Raw genomic sequence first — 19,946 nt, 5'->3', positions numbered from 1 at the left:
TAGTGTTTCATTAGAGGGGAAAAAATAGCATGTCTTAGTAATACCAACCCACCAAACTAATTTTGATTGGAAAGGTAAAAAATAAGACTGTAAAAAATACAGATTCCTCAGTTGTCTATGCACATAAATTTTAACTGTTTTAAGCTTCTTCTACAGAATCACTGCCTTATTTCTAGGTTTGAGGACAAAAGGTGTATTTCTCAGATCCTGTTCTTCATGCCTAGTATAAGATTGGTTGGATTGGCTCTGACATTGTTCTAATTTTTGAAATAAATTGTAGAGGAGCATAATGTGATGCCGCTTCACATCACTGTTGGAAAAAATACCACAAGCCTTACGGGTTAGGATTCATTTGTTATTAAGAACTCATGGAGGGGAAGTCTAAGTTGCAAAGTAGTTTCAACTTAGAAAAAATGGCAGGGGAGAACCTGCAAAATTATAGATGGGTAACCTGAATTTCAGCAGTTGGGAAGGCCCTAGAACAACAGCAAAACACTGTAGGCCGTAGCAGGTAGATGACAGTATGACAGTCTGTAGGAGCCAGCACAGATTTGTTGACAACAAAGCATGCCAGACCAGGTAAATCTTCTCAAGCATCTGCTTCTTCCCCTCTACCCACAAGAGCTGTTATCCTGTCATAGATCTCCACCTAGCAAAGCTTTTAATACTGTCTCAAAGGAAGCTCTCGCAGGGAAGCTACGGTGACATAAATTAAACTGCTAGTGAGAGGATGCAAATTTGCACTGGGTGAGTGGTTCACATGATCTAGTTTCAAAATAAAAGGATGGATGTAGTGCGCCCGCAGTGCTTTGTCCTGAGCCTTAAAGTATTTATTTTTGTTCTGACATTGGATTTTCCCACTAATTGAGCAGGCAATAGCAGCGTGTAAACATGTTGAAAGTTAGGTTTAGAATTCAGAGCGATGTTGATGAATTGTGCTGCAGCAGAAGGCACAGAGGGACCTGAGCAGAGCTCTGCAGGCAGGGCCAGCACAGCGCACAGCTGCGCTGGGCGAGAGAAATGGCCTGGCCCGGCAGTTCCGCTGCAAGGTGGCAAGCTGCAGTGGGAGACCAGCCGGGGGGACAGCAGGGTGCCCTGCTGGGAGTTAGGTAAATCAGGTAAATTAGGGATGCGATACGGGCAAAGCGATGCTTGCACTGCAGCGGGCACTGGCTAGGGGCGCTTCTCTCGTTTTGAATGCGACACGTAAAGAAAACGAACGAAGTGGAGAGCCCGGTGGGGATGGCGGAGCGGCTGGGCCAGGCGGCTTGGCCTGTGCGGGAGTGCACCCCGCGGATGGTGTGTATCCCGGAGGCAGGTGAGATACCTGGGTGCCCCCCGCCCTGGGACGTGCCGCGACAGCGGCGGCAGCAGAACCGCCGCGCGACAGGGTGGCGCTCGGCAGCAGGTACAACGTCACAGCAGTGCGAGCTGCGCGCGCTCGGAGCGCCGGGCCTGAGGAGAGCGGGGCGGGCGCCGTAACGCGAACGCGCCCCCTCGTCCTGGGCCGCGGGATCCGCCTTCCTCTGTCATACCCGCGACCCGCCCGGCCTAATTCGCTTTGTCGTGCTGCCTGCTGTGCCGTGAGACCCGCGCCGCGGCTGCCGGCGGGCGCTACCCTGCCCCGGGCGGCTGGGAAGCCCGCCACCGCCCGCCGCCCCCTCACTCGGTCACGCGGCAGAGGCGGACCGCGCACTACAGCCCCCAGCATGCAACGCGCTGACGGCGGGACGGCCAGGCCCGCGCGTCGCCACGAGAATTTGAAAACCAGCCCCGTGGTGCCCCGCGGGCCCACGCTGATTGGCCGCGCGGGGGGGAGGTGCGTGGTTCAAACGCGGTGGCGGAGCGCGCGCCGCCGGCCGGAGCGTGGCAGTGTCTGAGGCGGGCGGGCTGTCCGAGCCGTCGGCGCGTCGCGGCCAGCGCTTCGCCCCTCTTCCCGATCCAGCCGGCAGCTTTCGCGGCGAGGACCGCCATGGCCGCCCTTACCTCCCAGGGCGGCGGCGCTAAGAAGGAGGAGAAGGGCAAGAACATCCAGGTGGTGGTGCGGTGCAGGTAGGTGCCCCCACCCCGCCACGGGCGAGCGTTAGCGGCTGGCCCGCAGCAGCGGCCTGCGGGGATCCGGTGAGGTCCGTTCTCGTAAACCGCTCTGGGACTTAGTGTGAAGCGTTTGCTGCGCTGTTCTTCGGAGAGCCCGGTGTGCCCGGCGGGCCGCGGCCGCCGTGGTGCGGCAGGGGGCTGGCGGGGCGCCCCGCGGCTGTGGCGAGCGGGCGGCCGCCGCGCTGCTGCGAGCGGTGTCCGCGGCAGGGCCCGCTGTGCTGGGGGCGGCCAGCGGCGGGGCTCGGCGTTTCCGCAAAATCGGCGCTGCTACGAATGATCTCTTTCAGCTTAAAAAGGTGCAACTTCTTAACGTGATTTAGTGCACGCTTCGGTATGAAGCCATGTAGGAAGGTTAAGAAGGGCTCGATGGCAGTTAGTGTGACTGATATTCAAGACACAAAAGAAGCCAAACTGAATTTTTATCTTCTACAAGCTTCTGTGGGAAGCTGCTACGATTTAAACGGCTAATAACAATTTTGCTACACCCACTTCTTTATATCTTTCATATAACTACAGTGATGCAGACTCCCCGAATTCAGGTGAAAAGCTCTGGGGTTGGTCGATGAGATGAATTTCTTTTTTAGTATGAGATGACAAATCTAATGTACCATATAATTAGGTTATCTTTGTAATTTTGAAGTGACTTTAAAGACCTGCTCACTGATACTGGATCTTAACCGTTCTTAAAGTGTTGCTTGTTGAAACCATAGTGCTGCTAATAGGTTAAGAATAATGTTCAAAATATCTTTGGAAGTTGGGTGTGTTTTTGCGCTGGAACTGCAAATGTTGGCTTACATATTATTGTTAGTAATGATCTGCAATCATTATATCCTCACCCTTGGAAGTTTTACTTATACAGATGCACAATGAAAATAGAAGTTAAAAGCTATTTTCTCTGATTTTTACAACACGATTAAAAAGCTGCTGAAACAAATGTGGGATTGGTGAAAGTGTTGATTTAAATAAATGCTTTTGCAAAAGAAGAACAATTGAAGCAATTGAGTCTGAAACACTGTTAAGAGCAATTATTTTCCTTTGCATCTGATGAGTCTCAATTGTTCTGGAATAGTTTCACTACCTATCAGTGTATATATATATACAATATGACAGTAGCGTCAAGACTGTCTGTGGTGTAGCGTTTTGCTTTTGTTGCAACTCATAAACTAAGTCCTATGTCAAGATTTAGTCTATAACTCCTAAAAACTTTATGGCTGACCCTTGCTCTTGCCTCTTGTACAGTTGTTCTTTTTCAATAGAGTTTTGGTGTGTTTGAACTTGTAAATGTGCTTTCCACCTCTCCTTCTTCTGCATCAGTCAGGTTGTCCTTATCTTACAGGTAGGTAGGTAGATGTAATCGTATTAATTTGTTTCCAGATTTGCTTCCAAAACCTGATGTGTCTGAGCATACCAAAAATCTTAAGCAACACATTTACTATGCTTTGATAAAACATGAATTTGCAAACTCAAAATGCATGCATTGGCATTGTTAATATGCTTCATACCTAAGGGAATGAACCTGTAATCACATGTCACCATGGCATACCAGTTTGCTGCTTGTCTCGTGGCACACGGCAATGATCTGCATGTGTGCTGCAGCCTAGCCGAATTGTTCCCTTTAATCGTGGTTATGGGTGGGCTATTGTACCGTAAGGCTCCTGCATTTGACGGGTTCACTGTTACATAATTACAGAGGAGAATATATTCATCGTTCAGCCTCCTACTATTTTAAGTCACAAAACTGAAGCTGTGACTTGCCTCTGTGAATAAAATTTTACTGATCGTCTGTTGTCACCAGTCAGTCTTGCACCAAAGTGGTGCACTTGCACCTAGTGGTCTGTTTAGAATCTAAGACTTCAGCCTCAGTGCTAAGTTGAGGAAGAAATGTTAGCCACAAGAGTCGGGGCACTCAACATGCCATGCGCTTGTGGTATAGTTTTTGTTAATATTTTTACATTCTAATTTAAAGAGACAGCATCTGAAATGTCTCTACTGTCAAAATATTTTAAAGATTACTAAGCTTGTAGAAAGTTGTGTTTTCAAGTTGACGCTTCAGGTCTACTATACAGGTAGCATAGACATTCAGTGCAGTAGCACTACTAAATGAGTAATAAAGTAGCTTTTCATACTTTTAGTTTTCAGCCCATGGTCTTCTCCATGATTATTTTTTTTGAGAAATTGTCACAAAGGCCCCTTCAAGGAAAACGGTGTGCACCAGGTTTAAATTAACTTAGTGATGAAACAAAATGCTCACCACCAAGTTTCTAACCTTTTATTACATGTCTATTAAACTTTACTTAAAACTCGGAGTAAAAAGGTACGTGGACTTTTTTACCCAAAAAAACTGATGTTTTATCTGTCTTATTAAATTCTACTCATAATTCACAAATTCTAATCAAATGCATCAGCATTATAAAAGTACTGGTATTGCAGTCTACTGTGCTCCTATTAGTAGGGTCTGTTAGTATTTCTGGTGCCTTAGAGTCTTTTGTCATAAGTGTGAGGCAGGCATTGCTTCTGTAAATGAAAAATAAAAAAGGAAATTTTTAAAGTTAGTTTCATTCACTATTGCCTTAACTTTCATGTATAAGTGTTTCCTTTTTTGAAAGCTCTTATTTATGCAACTGTTTGGTATGTTTAATCTTCTACTGCCCTGCAACTGAAAATTTTCTAATGCAAGTTAGCTATGCACTCGTCTAAATGATCCTAAAAGTGTTTATGGATTTGTTAAAAAATACATACGTAAACAAACTAAAAGCTATAGATATTTGAGTTGTTCCACAGTGGGTGGAAGGAGAAAAAAGGTCTGGGAACTGCCAAATTGCAGCAGTTTTTCCTTAAACAACTATTAAACAAATTAAGTTAAAACCTTTGTATTCCTTTCACCCAGTTACACTATTCTGGGTCTTTAAACTTGAGTGGAGTTATTGCTGTGTCAGTTTATTTTCTTCTTAGCAATGATATCAATCTGATATTCTTAACTCCTGTCTTTTTAGGCCTTTTAATGTCTTGGAACGTAAAACAGGCTCCTATGCTGTTGTAGACTGTGATCAAGCAAGAAAGGAAGTTAGTGTCCGCACTGGAGGAGTAACAGATAAGACATCAAGAAAGACTTACACATTTGATATGGTAACTGCTTGTCAAGTTGGGGACTTCTAGAAACAAGCTAGTATATTTCTCTAGTATGGTCTGATTACTGTACTGTGTGATGCTATACATTACTGTGTGTATAAACAGAATGTGTTGGTTTTGCCTCAACAGGTTTTTGGAGCTCAGGCAAAGCAGATCGATGTATATCGGAGTGTTGTGTGTCCCATTTTGGATGAAGTGATTATGGGCTACAACTGTACAGTGTTTGCGTAAGTAAGCCAATAATTATTATTAGGAAACTTCATTTAAAACTTAGCTTCTTATTTATGTTTTAATTTTTTGTTCTCACAGTTACGGCCAAACAGGTACTGGTAAGACCTTCACAATGGAAGGGGAGCGGTCACCCAATGAGGAATATACTTGGGAAGAGGTATATTTTCACTCCTGAAATTTCTGTTGTCTGTGCTGTAGTTTGAAGTTAGAATTTGCAGAATGCTAAAGAAAACCTAAAGTTGATGCCTTTCAAATCCTGAAGCTGTCTTTCCTTAAATGTTTGTAAATTAACAGATGGTCTCATTCATTTATATGAAAATCAAAACTTTTGATCTTTAACGGAAGTCTTGGCAATCCTTAATAAGGAATATGATCTTTGTGCGAAGTATTCTTGCTTATATCAGACTATTTAGCTGAAATGCCAGCCCACATCTGCACATCTTTCAGTACATTTGTGTATTAAATACTTCACTTTAATTTATAGGATCCACTAGCAGGTATAATACCCCGTACATTGCATCAAATATTTGAAAAGCTCACAGAAAATGGTACCGAATTTTCAGTCAAAGTCTCTCTTTTGGAAATCTATAATGAGGAGCTTTTTGATCTCCTGAATCCTAGTCCTGATATTGGAGAAAGACTGCAGATGTTTGATGACCCTCGAAACAAGGTTAGTGCTGTCTTCCAAAACTTGTTATCTTAAAGGTTTTCAGGATTTTTGAGAGATGTATAATAAGAATGCATTATTTTCCGACAGAGGGGTGTAATTATTAAAGGCTTGGAAGAAATAACTGTACACAACAAGAACGAAGTCTACAAAATCCTGGAAAGGGGTGCAGCAAAAAGAACAACTGCAGCTACTTACATGAATGCATATTCCAGGTACAGATTTTCCCCGTTTCAGAAACTGTTCCTGTTTTATTAAACAGAATCTTACAGAATAAGTAAAAGACATTGAAGCTAGTACAAACCTGGCATGATCTTGAGATTGTCTATCACAGTTCAGATTGCCAAATTTGGGTTAAAAAGCCATAGATAGAACTTCTTTTATATCAGATACCATGAGGAGGTTCTAATAGGTGTATGAAGGGGCATTATAAAATCTGAATGTTTGTCATCTTAAAAATGGGCACGCTGTTTCTCTCTGCGTGATTTTTTACATAAGCCTATAAGCTTCCTCTCTTGTTTGGAGTTGACATGCTTCGTTATGAATATATCCTGTTAAGATGCAGCGGAACAGTAGTTGGAACAGTAGGTCTGGCATTCCACCTAACTCTAGCTGAGATATAAGTAGCAGAATGTTCTAAATCTGGCATCTAGAATATTGAAATTTATTTATAACTTTTAAGTGAAGAAGTTAACTTTTTCAAAGCTTTCTGTGCCTGTGGACACAAAAGACGGAATTGTGACAGATACACGACTGAAATACATTTTATGTACGAGCACGGAATAAATATTCTCTGCAGTACATACTGTACATCTTCAAAAAGAAAGCTGTAGTTCTTTCAAGTGGGAAGAAGCTTAGCTGCTATACCTGTATTGGAGAGGCGGGTTATCTTTGCTTTAGCTTTTACGGGTGGTTGGGTATTTTTGTCAATCCTGTTTTTTAAATGAGACTCTTCTACACCAAGTTTTTAAGTATCTTTTCCTCACCAGCAGTGGAAAATGATGTGTTGAAATTTCAAAATACTGCTAAGATCTGTATTTACAGGTCAACACAAGGCCCTCTTTTCAAAGCCCAGATTCTGAAAACTTGCAAGCTAGATTATGGAAAGTGGAGATAAGGTTGAGCGAGTTTTTTGTGTGGCAATGCAGGCTACTTCATATGACTGCAGCTGGTATGCAGAATCTAACAGACACACCGTGGTCACAAACCTTGTTGTTTATTACTGATTTCTCATTATTGAACTGCAGGTGTGCTGTCTATGTCACCGTGAACAAGTAATGATCCAGTGGTACAATAAGCAAGGAACACCCTGCCCAGTCATATTTTAAATTAAAGATAATACTGAGCACATCTGTCTACCAATGCAAGGGAATGGCTATTTGGCTACCACAGATTAGAACACAGAACAAATTTCATCTCGAATTGCAGGGAATTTAGAGAATTCATTCTACCCAAACTGTTGTTTTACACATGGTCAAACTGGTATAATTTGACATCTCTGGTTTTCTATATATGTCAGCTTCCTGTTGTAAAAGCTTATTAAAAGGAAGAAGCTCAAGCTAAAATCTTAAACTGTACTACTGTTTTGAATGAAAACTGAATTGAACTTTTACATTTTTAATATTGGATTTTGCTACTTGCTGATTTTCTTAGCCTGAACAAAGAAAACTATATTTCTTAATCTCACAATCTGTAAAACTGTTCTTAGTGTGTTGGCTAAAAACAAACAAAACAAAAAATCTACAAGACAGTTTTCTTGCCATGTCTGTGAGTTGAGAACACACAACTGTAAACAGAACCAGAATGTTTCTCTTGGTTTTGCTGGAAATAAGATAAAATTTACCAGGCTCGAAGGAGGTAAACATCCAGTTGCTGCATCACTGCTTGTAAGTACCATATTCACAAAAATATACTTGGTAGAGTAACTTTGTGTATTGAAAATATGTAAGTCCCAATTAATGAGCCAAATATATTCCCTAAAAAGAGCATGGATACTGAACTTGCAGCAGTGTCATGTAGCAAGCAGATCATTTGAGTTTAATGGGATATCTGTCTGAAAATGAATTCTTTTCTAGCCGTTCCCACTCTGTGTTTTCGATTACCATCCATATGAAAGAAACAACAGTAGATGGAGAAGAACTTGTTAAAATTGGGAAGCTGAACTTGGTAAGTATTTGAACTAAACATTATTGATTACATTCTTAAAGTAATGAACTAGAATAATCTGACATCATTCTTTTGAGAATCTAAGGTGGGGGGTTTTTTCCCCAATAAGGGAAAAAAATTACTGGTTTTCATAAAGTGGTGTGAACTGTATTTGTCACTGTGAAAAGTATCAGTCCTATTTGTCATGCCAGTGTCTCCTGAACAGCTCATAAGCTAGTTCATGTGTGTTGCGTTCTGGAACGCTATGGGGCAAGCATTCTTCAGGGTGATTTGAGACAGAAGCATGTCCTTCCTCTTGTCTTTCAGGTTGATCTTGCAGGAAGTGAAAACATTGGTCGATCTGGGGCAGTTGATAAAAGAGCTCGTGAAGCTGGAAATATCAACCAGTCTCTCCTGACACTAGGAAGAGTTATTACTGCTCTAGTAGAAAGAGCCCCACATATTCCATACAGGGAATCTAAACTCACAAGAATCCTTCAAGACTCTCTTGGAGGACGAACAAAAACATCAATAATTGCCACAGTTTCTCCTGCATCTATAAATCTTGAGGTAAATTTAAGTCTGAAAGTCTATTCCTAAAATAGATACTATATTTTGCTACTGATACGAAAATATGAGTTAACTCCTCATCTTGACCTAGTATTACAACTATTTATCACAGGAAACACTGAGTACACTGGAATATGCCCACAGAGCAAAGAACATAATGAATAAGCCTGAAGTTAATCAGAAGCTAACAAAAAAAGCTCTTATTAAGGTAAGCTATTTTAATTTCTGTTACGAGTTAAGTTTGATTCTGTTAACATAGTTTGTGTATACAGAAATTAGAAAGTTGTGGAGAAGCTATAACTAGTAGCAGGGCTGTTCCGAGGTGATTTTAATCACTGAACTGATGCTTTCATGTACTCTACTGGTTCAGCATTAGTCATTTTGCAAATACTGAAACTGTTGTTAAGACTAAAGGTGGGTAGAGAGGGCTATTACTGCTTGCTATGACTGTGTATGGATTACCCGTTTACAATTTCATGGAGAGCCACTAAATTACACTGGTTATTTTTTCTGGACTTGCTGTGTCAGCAGGTTTGTTCCCTAGAAAGTGCCTGAATTAAAGTGAACTTGTCAGTAAGTATGAAGAGCCACCATAAAGTAGCTGACTGCTACTAAAGAAGCTGTGATTCCCCTTGTAAGTGGTTACCAAATACAATTCAAATGGGAGGTTTCAATGCTCTACATATATCCAATGGTATGATTTCTAAATGGTGATACACTGAACTTGTTTGGAACAGAAATGAAGCGCTTTGCTTCTGTGCCTATGCAAAACTTCCATAGAGCCCTACCTTTATGAAGTATCTGTTAAGCTAAATCTTGAAAGCAAAGTAGAAGTTTCCAGGTTTACATGCGATTGTTTCTTTATGCAGGAATATACTGAAGAGATTGAGCGCCTGAAGCGAGACCTTGCTGCTGCACGAGAAAAAAATGGAGTCTATATTTCCCTTGAAAATTATGAGTATGTCTTCAAAATTTCTATAACATGTGTTGCGTTAAAGGGAGATGGAGTAATTTAGCAGGAAATAACACCATCACCCTCCGCCTTCCAGCTCTCCTCACCAAGGAGACTAGCAGCAAATCTCAGATACTGGTACCTATACTTCTGCAGAAATGTTTTCAGATCTGTTTTCACACCAGAAAATTGAAAATGGCCAGGAGAATTTAACTAACTGGTTGACTTGTTCTTTAGAAATTAATTATTACACAAATAGAAACCTCAAGAGTAGGTTTGTACTGAGGATTTTATTTATTTGTGGATCTTAGTATAAGCATAGCTGGGAGGCAAATTTACACCATGCAGCCTTTCTTTCAGTGGAAGCACATGTAGGAGAGCAAACTTGATACAGTTTACCTCACTTTGTAAGAGGGCTAGTTGACACAGAAAGTTTACAATGTAAAATTGTCTCATATCCTTTCTGCATTAAGTGAAAACTACATGCATTTCATACAGAAGTTAGCAATGCTTATTTTTCAAAATTACTAAATACATAGCATAAAAAACCAGCTAATCTTGAAATCAGCTCTTACTTGACTAATTCATTTTTTTTAATCCTTGCTTGAGAGCCCTTAATGGAAAACTGACAGTTCAGGAAGAACAAATTGCAGAGTATATAGACAAAATCAGCATCATGGAGGAAGAAGTGAAAAGAGTAAGTGACATTTCTCAACTGTGGCTTAAATCTTCCAAAAAAAAAAAAAAGTTTGAGCAAAGAACACTGAAGATTTTTGGTTCTTTAAGTTACCCAATTAATCAGGAGTGGAAGCTTCCTAATCCTTGAAATGAGGAAGTTGAAATATCACATATAAAGTTGCAGGATGCAATACTTACTTTTTAAAACTGTTTTAATGTCTACCACTTTAATTTGCTTTGCTGGGTTTTCTGCAAAAATCTGCTTGTAAAGTAGTATTATCTCAGTTGACAGATTTCTGTTTAGGAGCAGAGAATGAGGGGAGAGAGGAGAAGGTGATGAACTCCCATTAACAAACTATACAGAAAATGGGAGCTTCCTCTTTAAAAGAAATGCAGATATTAATCTGCTGGAATATGTAACTACTCTGTAATCAGCTTTACTGACTCTTCATTTTATCTGCTTAGGTTTGTTTAGTGGGATTTTTCTTGTGCTATAGCAATTGTTTGGTCTTGTGGTTTGAGTGGGGAAGCAAGGAATTATGACAGTGAAAGTGGTGTTAGTTGTATTTTCAGTGAATATAAAGACTACACAAATCTATAGTCTAGTTCTAAGACCTCTGAGCCTAATACCTGAAACTACATTGCTAGATAACAGTTTGTCTTCTGGTATTGTGGCATAATTTGAGAGATGTGAAGTGGGAATGTTGAACTTATAAGAAGTAATGCTGCCCTATTAATGTTTGTCTTCCCTTTAAGATCACTGAACTTTTTGCAGTTAATAAAAATGAACTTGAACAGTGTAAAAAAGATCTGCAAATCAAGGAGAAAGAACTGGAAGAAACACAAAAAGATCTGCAAGAAACCAAGGTTCATCTGGCTGAAGAAGAATATGTGGTTTCAGTCTTGGAGAAAACTGAACAAAAACTCCGTGGCACAGCCAGCAAGGTTGTCACAGTTCTTGCACCTAACTGTAACAGTAGCTTTCCATGTTTAGGAGTTTCATAGGCTGTTCCAGGACATCGTTGCTGATAAAGCATGATGCGAGTGTGACAAAACCTGAATTTAAGATGGACCACTAAAATTAATGTGCTTTTATAAGTTATATTATGATGAAAAACTACTTACGGTTGCAGGACTTTGTGGTAATATTGACTGACAGTTGACTGCTAAATGTGCTTATTGGTCTGGAGCTACCTTTCCTTCAGGCCAGCTTGTCCTGAGAGTTCCAGTGCTTTGCACTATCTATTGTCATGAGTTGTTTTGCAAAATAAGTAGTTTTCTTTACTAGAAAATGATGGCTGGCCCTACAAAAGATTAAGTTATATATTATATAAGTGGGGTGGAAAAATAGCAAAAAGCTTTGCAGAGATGTGCAGCAGTTTACACTCACTGAGTGAATAATGGCAACTGTTGCCCTGTTACCTCTATATTTTAAGGTATGTTTTTGATGTGTTCATAAATTGGTCATAATTACGGAAACAGACTTTATATGGGGGAAAGTGTCCTGCTGTATAAACTGTAAAGTGATGAAACTTGTATCTTTAGTTGTCATGAATATTTCTTTCTATTCAGGTTCCTGTAAGTTTAGGAGGGGATGCCTAGTTTTGTGCATGTGGGTTGTGGAGTGTTTGTGTGAGAGAGATGGGTACAGAAATCGTTTACGCTGACTAGAGCACAAAGAATACACTATGTTTGAATTCTGAATTTTGTCACAGAACTAGTACTGGAAACTTCTTACTTGAGTGCTAGTAAAGAATATATTTATTGTCAAATCTTTTAGAAAAAGTTGAAGTGGCCAGGAATTTTTCCAGTTAATATTCTGTGATAAATGCTATCTTCATTCCTTAAATACCGAGGGTGTCCTTTATCAGTACTTTAATTTCAAAGTCAGAACAAATGGTCTCTAGCAGGTAACTTTTTGCTATGTTCTAGGACTATAAATGACATAACACCAGGATTAAGAACAATTGTGATTTGATGATGTAAGGGGAGAAATACCCTTATATAAGATAACTTCTCCTTTAACTCAAAACTACAGTTGCTTTTCTTTAATATATATGCAATTTCTTGTTTAAAGACTGATTAAAATAATTTTTAAAAAATTGTAGTTACTTAGTACAGTTGAAGAAACTACAAAAGATGTATCTGGTCTCCATGCGAAACTGGACCGTAAGATGGCTGTTGATCAACACAATGCTGTTGTCCAAAATACATTTGCAGGCCAAATGAATGCTTTGTTCAACAAAATACAAGACGCGGTTAGTGAAAACAGTTTGAAGCAGCACCAGTTCTTGACATCTTACACAAATTTTATAGGTAAGTGCAATACCTGTATCAGTATGTCACCCTGAATTTTTGCAACAGTAGTACCAAAGACCATTTACTAAAACACATCTGGTTTAGTAAGTGGAAGAGGCTTTATTTTAAGCAATGCGATGATGATAGTTGTACCAGTAATAATGTATCTGAGATGATCAACAGCTTTCCTGTGCTGTTACAGGCAATAAGGTGATGAGCAATAAAACGAGTTCCTATTTTACAGTGGAAGTTTTAAAAAAAATTTGTAACGCTTCTCTATTTCTTTCATAGGTGACCTCCTGTGTACCAGTTCTTCAGCAGCTAATATTCTTGCCTCAGTTGTATCAGAATCTTTTGCCTCTATTAAAGAACTGGCATCTACTGAAGTTTCTCACATGTCTGAAAAAATAACACAACATGAGAATCTGTCACTTGATTGTAAAGCCGAACTGCTGAGATTAATTGTTAGTAAATTTACATACTCTTATGTTACTTAAATATATGAAGCTGCTCTCCATCAAAAGGGGATCTGCATATATTGAATAGTTTTTTCTATATACTCAACCTGTCTCTGCTTCAGTACTTGGCCATGATTATATCCCTCCCCACTTCCCCTCCCCCGTCACCACCACAAGCTGTAATGTACTATATAGCAAATACAGTCATAGGAGAGTGTATGGATAGCTTCTTACAAATGTAGATGAAGGAACAGTCATAACCTGTTTTGCTTTTTTTTTTTTAATCACTGTTTCTAGGAGGAACATACATCTGGATTAAGAGGAGCATTAAGTAGCTTGACACCAATGGTAGAATTTGTCTTGGGACTAAACTGTCAGTTTCAGAGTAACATGAAGAAATACTCTGCTGTGGCTGATAAGGTAATGCGTGCAACTTGTCTCTTACCTTTTGCTCTTCTACTTTATTTAATTTACTGATAACCCTTTGGTGTTTTTTCTGCAGTGTCAGTGTTTCCTCTTCTGGTCTGGCTTTTTCTCCTTTATTCTGTCCCATGAGTTCTACCTTTTAGCTCTCTTTCAGACTTTTCTACTTCTGAGTGTGGTATATTTGGCTGTTTCCTATATGCATAACAGCTCACCTGAATGCCACAGAAGAATGGCAAAATGTGAATGCTTAAAGCTATATGTAACAAATATTTCCTAATATCCTTAATATGGTCTCTCCTGTATTTTAAAAACCTAAAGTAACCAACTTAGATAAGTCTTATTATTCCCAATTTCTCCTTCTGTCATACCAAACTTTTTTCAGTCTCTAAGTCCTTTGCTTCAATTTTTAGTTCTAGTCTATCTCATGGTGTTTATGTAGAACTGCAGCCTCTTTCTTTCATTCTATTTTTTTTTTCTATTTTGTCAAAAGCAAATCTTTGTTCCTGGTTACCTGTTGCTCTGACTGAAAAATTTCCCCCTTCTGTCAGTTACAACTCAGGTGAAATCAACTCCCCTTGACTAGAGGCTTTTTATTGGATTTCAGACTTAGAAATCAAATAGTCCATGGCTTACCAGCTCTCGCTTCTTGCTTTTGTCTTAACCAAGTATCTTGTTTGTATCTTCCTATTTTTGTCTACCTCACATGCCAAATTTTGTGTTTGGAAAAGCCCGTGCCAAATTCCAGTCTGTAATTTCAGATTACTTGTAAGTGTTATTTTCCACCTTTTGTGCATAGTACTTTATTAGTGCCTTTTGAAAATTTCCTTGGGCTAGAGTTTGTTTCTATATAAATTATGTAAGGCAAAAGTATCTGTTTCTTACAGAGAGACAAATCTCTAACTTTTTAAATAAAACTTTTTTCGAAGATGGAGGGCCATAAAAAGGAAATGGATACCTTTTTTGGAGATCTTTCTCTCACTCTGAAAAAATTACGGGAAGAAACAGCAAATGTTTTTGCTCAGCTTCAGAATGATTGCGAGAATCTAAAAGAAGAAGTGGAAATGACGAGGTTGGCACATACAAAGGTATCCTTAGAGTAAGAAGAAATCCTAACACCAAGTGCGATTGCTTGCTTTGATATAATCTCTTTGTAGCAGTGAACAGTTGTACTTGCTTCAGAAGAAACGTTAGGACAGTAACTTGATGCTAATTCTTCTCAGCCTTTGTTGGGCTGCTTTAAGAAGCTTATGTGAAGAAGGTAACAAAAATTACCCTTGCTCTATGCATGTCCGGTGTATACACATTTACATATATCTCAAAAAGCAAAGTGTCTATAGCTTCTCTACATGAGTTGTACCTTCAGCATTAGAATGACAAAGCTTTATTTGCTGCATTTTTAATAAGGCATTCAAGTACCCTTTACGAACATTAATAAGTACAGAATAACAGTGGAATGTATGACGCTTTTCTTAATAGAGCGTAGCTGAATTGATGTCCTCACTGCAAAGCCAGCTCAACCGGTTTGCTCAGGAGACTCAGGAGAACTTAACTAATGTATTAGCAAAAAATGGAACCTTGAAGACCACCATCACTGCTGTGCAAGAAAATGTTCACCTGTAAGGAGCAGATTACTTTTGGTGTATACTGATTGAAGATAAAACTATGTATGAAGAGGATTGCAAAATTAGATGCTCTTCATATTTATATGCTTATAAAGTCTTCTGGAAAAGAGCTGTATGTTAAAGCTGAGTTCCACCACAGAATGTAGATCATAGTTCATCTTTTTCCAGATAAAAGGTAGCTCTACAAGGCTTTTCCTCAAACTTGTCTCTTGAGCGTATTGCAGATAAGAGACCATAGTTTGGGGATCAATATGCTGACGAATGGCCCTCAGTGTGGCTGGGCTTCAGAACTTCATACTATAAAGCCTTAGCTTGAAGTATAATAGTGTATCTGTTGCAGCATGCTTCATTCAGTTGCAGACTAAGGTCTTGCCAAAGTCAGTTTTTAGTTTGTGGGGGCCGGGGCAGGGGGGGGCGGTTCTGGGTGTTTGGTTTTTTGTTTGGTGTTGGGGTTTTTTAGGGCATTTAATAAACCTAATGCTCAGAGTGCTGCAACTTGTAAATTTACTAAATAGAGCAACAACATTATGATTAACTGATTGGATAAATTGCACTACTTCACTGGCTTTGGTCTAAATATTTCTAAATGTAAAACGTGTTAGAATTCACCTTTCAAAATCTCTGAACTGTTACAATATATTGTTGCAGGAAAACTACAGACCTAGTCAGCAGTACAACTTCCAATCACAGCAAATTCATTGCATCTCTGGATAATTTCTCTCAAGAGCTCAGGATCATAAATGCTGAAAACAAGATGATGCTGGGAGAATCCACTGACCACTGTCAACAACTTCTCGTCAATCTCAAAAATGTGTCTCAGGATAATGTTAAGCGGCATGAATTTGCAGCTGCTCAGATAGTTGACCTTACCAGTCAGCAGCTATTGTCCTTCAATGACCAGAAACAGCAATTGCAGTGTTTGCAGAAGGTACCTATAGTCATTGGTAGTCTAATACAACATTCTGACACCAACTTCTACAGTATAATTTGTAGGGGGAAAGAGTTCTTACTTATAGTCAGAACAAAATTGTGGTTTCTTTCAGTCACAGCAGATTCGTGTTACTCAGCTTAAATAGATGCAGAGTAATTCCAGAGCTTAATTTAAGAGGAAGACTTTGAACTTAGTGCAAGTAACTTCAAAAAATGGTGTCTTCATTAATCCCGTGTAACTAACTTCTATTTGTAGTTTGGGCTTTTTACATCTTTTTAGTAGTATATAACTCTAGCTAGTTACTATATATTTACCCTACCAGTAATGTCCCTGGGAGACTTGCACAGTGATCAAATACGGACTATATTCTGGAGGATGCAAATGACTTTATTGGTCAGATGGAGTAACGTTATGGGAGAAAGCTTTTTTTTTTTTAAGATATCTACTAGTTCTGGCCCCTTACTTGAGAATTTCTTTTCTCTGATTTTTTTTTTTTTTTAAATTTCCATCACAAAGTTCGCTTCCTGCCCTTGTTGTTTTATTCTAACAGGTAATGAAATGGGAAAATCCAACGTTTTGTTGACTCTCAGAAATAAAAACATAACTGTTAAAAGCATTTGCAGTCTCAAGACATCCCTGTATCTGTTATACCTACTGAACACTTAACGAGTTTCATTCCAGTGGGAATGGCTAAAAATACATGTTTCCCTTCTTTTCCCCTACAAATGCACAAAGCTTCTAGTGCTTGTAGAATTTTCACTTTCGCTTGAATATCCTAATTCTGTGCAGGGTTGTGCATTGAAGCATGAGGAGTCTGATCTGAACCAGATGGCATCATCTTTATGAGTAGCTTTCTAAAATGATCATACTTTCTAAGAAACTGACTCCCTTACGAAGATAGTTCTCGAAATGAGAGTGTAAAACTGGCACTGAAACTTCTCAATTTGAGGTCTCAGTTGTTTCGTTTCAGGTCATGTCACTAATCATGCACCACATCTTAGAAAAGAGGCCATAACTTTACCTTTCCTGTTAACTTGGTGGTTTTAGTTGGGTTTTTTGTTTTGTTTTCAGAAAAATGAAGAAAGCTGCGATAAAGCAATAGCTGAAGTTGCTCACCATATTGGTAGACAAAGGGCTGCTGAAGAGAAGGTACTAAATGGCCTTCTTGATCAGATAAAGGTTGATCAGGAGATACTTCTGGAGCAGAAGCTGGCACTTAATGAGGAAGCACAGCATGGACTGACTCAGGTTAATGGTTTCCTGCAAGAAGATCTTAAAGTGGATATTCCAACAGGTATTTAAAGTTAGGTCAGAGACAGAATGGTCTTAAGAATTCTGCAACTCAGATTGCTTTCTGTAAGTGAAGTTAATGGAGACATAACTAGCAGCCTTACACCTTTTTTAAGATGCATGCAAAGAATAATGACTACACAAAGCATGAGTTCTGTATTGAGTTAACATAAAATTGAGGATCTGTAACTAAAGTAAATACTGAAATTGTTTTATAGTGGCTTTCATTAGTGTACAATCTTTGTTAAAGGGACAACTCCACAGAGAAGAGACTACTTCTACCCAGTCACACTTGTGAGGACAGAACCCCGGGAACTTCTACTGGAGCAATTGAGGCAAAAGCAACCAAAGCTTGATGCTGTGCTAAACAGTGAGACAGGGAAGGTGGAGGATAATGCAGATCAGGTATGTGTATGATGGCAAATGAGGCTCTTCAACGAAGACCTCACATTTTTAGAAGTTTTTTCATGCCATTGTGGAGATTTGACTAGAACCTCAGAGCTGTTGCAGCTGTTGTGTTTTACAGGGTACTTTGAGTCATGTGTGATGAGCAAAAACAGTATCTTGAAAAAGAAGGCAAGACATTAATAATTTAGAGGATTTAATTTCCATTTTTCAGAAATGGAAGTGCCATGTCTCTTACAGATCTGATCATGCTTAGTACATTCACCTAGGATTTTCAGACATTAAACAAATTTTTCTGAAAACTTCTGTTTTAGGACATGTTGGAAGAGGAGGAAGGATTGCAGAATTCCAGTGAAAGCCTTGCTAGTGACAAATCCTTAGTGGATACAGACATATGCTGCCACGTAAATGGTGGCATTCCCTTTTTTCAGGTAACTTCCCCAGATATTTCAAACAACTGTGTATTTAATAGTGAAGGAAAATTATTATTCCATAATAGTGCTGTAGTCTGAAGTCACTTACTATCATTTGGTGTAGCCTCACAACTTCTTTAAATCCTGCAGAATATGCTTTGTTAAACTTGAGCTAAAATAGCACCAGATTCTGATAAGTTAACAGCAGATAAAATAATACAAGTTTCTGACAAGCGGGACAGACAGTAGAAAACTCCTCAGCAAATAATCCTGCATGAAACAAATTGTCGTAACTTATTAGACATAAACACAATAGAAAAGTTGAATTTCCGTCTAGCATATCTTCCTAGAGGCCGGACAGAAATACTAGCATTCTTGATTCTTCACTGTTGTCGTTGGTTGGTTGGTTTTTTTGTTCCTTCCTTTTGACCCTCTTGCTCTACCGATGTATCAGTGCAAACCCCTGGTAATTAGGCTTGGGTTTGGCTTGGGGGGAGGTGATGTATTGGTGTATTTACTTACCATGGATCCTTTAAAAGTAGCTGTTGAACTTCTAGATGCCTGAAATAAATCTCTTCAGTGAATGCAATGTTAGGAACCTTTTTCAGAAGTGCTACCACCTTTTTTTCTCAAAACATTACATACTGCATTGTACATAAGCAAGTAGTATTTAATTTCTTTGCATTCTCTTAACACTGAGCATTTTCTTTAAATCCCAGCACAAAAGGAGTCACAAAAAGGATAAAGAGAACAAATCTGCAGCTACACTGGAGAAGAACAAAATAGAGGATACAATGGAACAGTTTCTTGCCAAATCTAAGCTTCCTTTGAGATCACTGAACTGAGATATATCCACTGCAGATCCCTGTTTTGAAATACTTATGTCTGCTTGTCTACTGAGCCATAATTCCTTTGTTATTCTCTGTCTCTGTATATAGTGATATATTGTTGCAAGGTTGGATCAAAAGATTGTTCTGCCAGTTGTCCTGCCTTTGTCCCATTTTTAGATGCTGTAACTTGCAAAGTATTAAGAGGCTTTAAAAAAAAAAAAAAAAAAAAAAAAAACAACAAATCTGCAGATTTTGGTGCTCTGTTAAATACTTTTATGTTGTCAAGTAAGAGATCCTTTTCTGTTTCTAGATTTAAAACGGCAGAAAGAGATGTGGGAAAATGCTTTGTCAGCATTACCAGCTACCTTTTTTTTTTATTAACTGTAAAAAGCGTTCTGATTTTGTACCTGCTTTTTAGCCTTATTCCTGTTTTAATGAATTGGATAGCTGCCTTTTGACTGGGATACTTCAAATAAATCATTGATACATGGAAAACAAATGTATAAGCACCTCCCTCAGAGTAAAACAAGTTTATGTGACTTTCACCTTACATTACTAGGTTTAATTTAGCTAAAACATTAGGGGCTATGTCCTAAGTCTTGTGCTGTAGAAAAGGATGGTTCCCTCCCTTGTTTAATAATAGACAATAGCTTTATTTTGGTGCCCCTTTAGTATAGGAAAGCTAATATCACTGCTGGGGTTTAGGTGGCTTTGTTTTTGTTTTTTAACCCCACTGTTCTTATCTTCCTCTTAACCCTGCTGTTGTGATGTGTTGGCTTGGATATGATGTCAACCACAGCTTAT

The 19,946-nt window shown here is 39.1% G+C and overlaps 1 protein-coding gene across 2 annotated transcripts; it reads left to right on the top strand.

The window, feature by feature from the left end:
- Positions 1 to 715: 715 nt before the first annotated feature.
- On the top strand, positions 716 to 19,641 carry KIF11 (kinesin family member 11). 2 transcript variants are annotated; one of them, XM_027788880.2, is made up of 22 exons: positions 716 to 747; positions 5,091 to 5,223; positions 5,356 to 5,453; positions 5,536 to 5,614; positions 5,942 to 6,127; positions 6,215 to 6,339; positions 8,200 to 8,290; positions 8,597 to 8,839; positions 8,952 to 9,047; positions 9,709 to 9,797; positions 10,401 to 10,488; positions 11,226 to 11,414; positions 12,578 to 12,785; positions 13,059 to 13,231; positions 13,523 to 13,645; positions 14,578 to 14,736; positions 15,128 to 15,267; positions 15,922 to 16,201; positions 17,276 to 17,498; positions 17,745 to 17,899; positions 18,214 to 18,330; positions 19,032 to 19,641. In XM_027788880.2, the coding sequence occupies exons 1-22, from the start codon at positions 731 to 733 to the stop codon at positions 19,155 to 19,157; spliced, it is 3,138 nt and encodes a 1,045-aa protein (XP_027644681.1). In that variant the 5' UTR covers positions 716 to 730; the 3' UTR covers positions 19,158 to 19,641. The 2 variants fall into 2 exon arrangements, with proteins under 2 accessions (XP_027644681.1, XP_055648151.1); XM_055792176.1 differs by lacking the exon at positions 716 to 747 and adding an exon at positions 1,829 to 2,052.
- The last annotated feature ends 305 nt before the right edge of the window (positions 19,642 to 19,946 follow it).

This window comes from Falco peregrinus, chromosome 1 (assembly GCF_023634155.1).
Source record: "Falco peregrinus isolate bFalPer1 chromosome 1, bFalPer1.pri, whole genome shotgun sequence".
Taxonomy (NCBI): domain Eukaryota; kingdom Metazoa; phylum Chordata; class Aves; order Falconiformes; family Falconidae; genus Falco; species Falco peregrinus.
The sequence above is the reverse complement of the archived record's forward strand: the minus strand, read 5'-3'. Positions and strand labels throughout refer to the sequence as shown.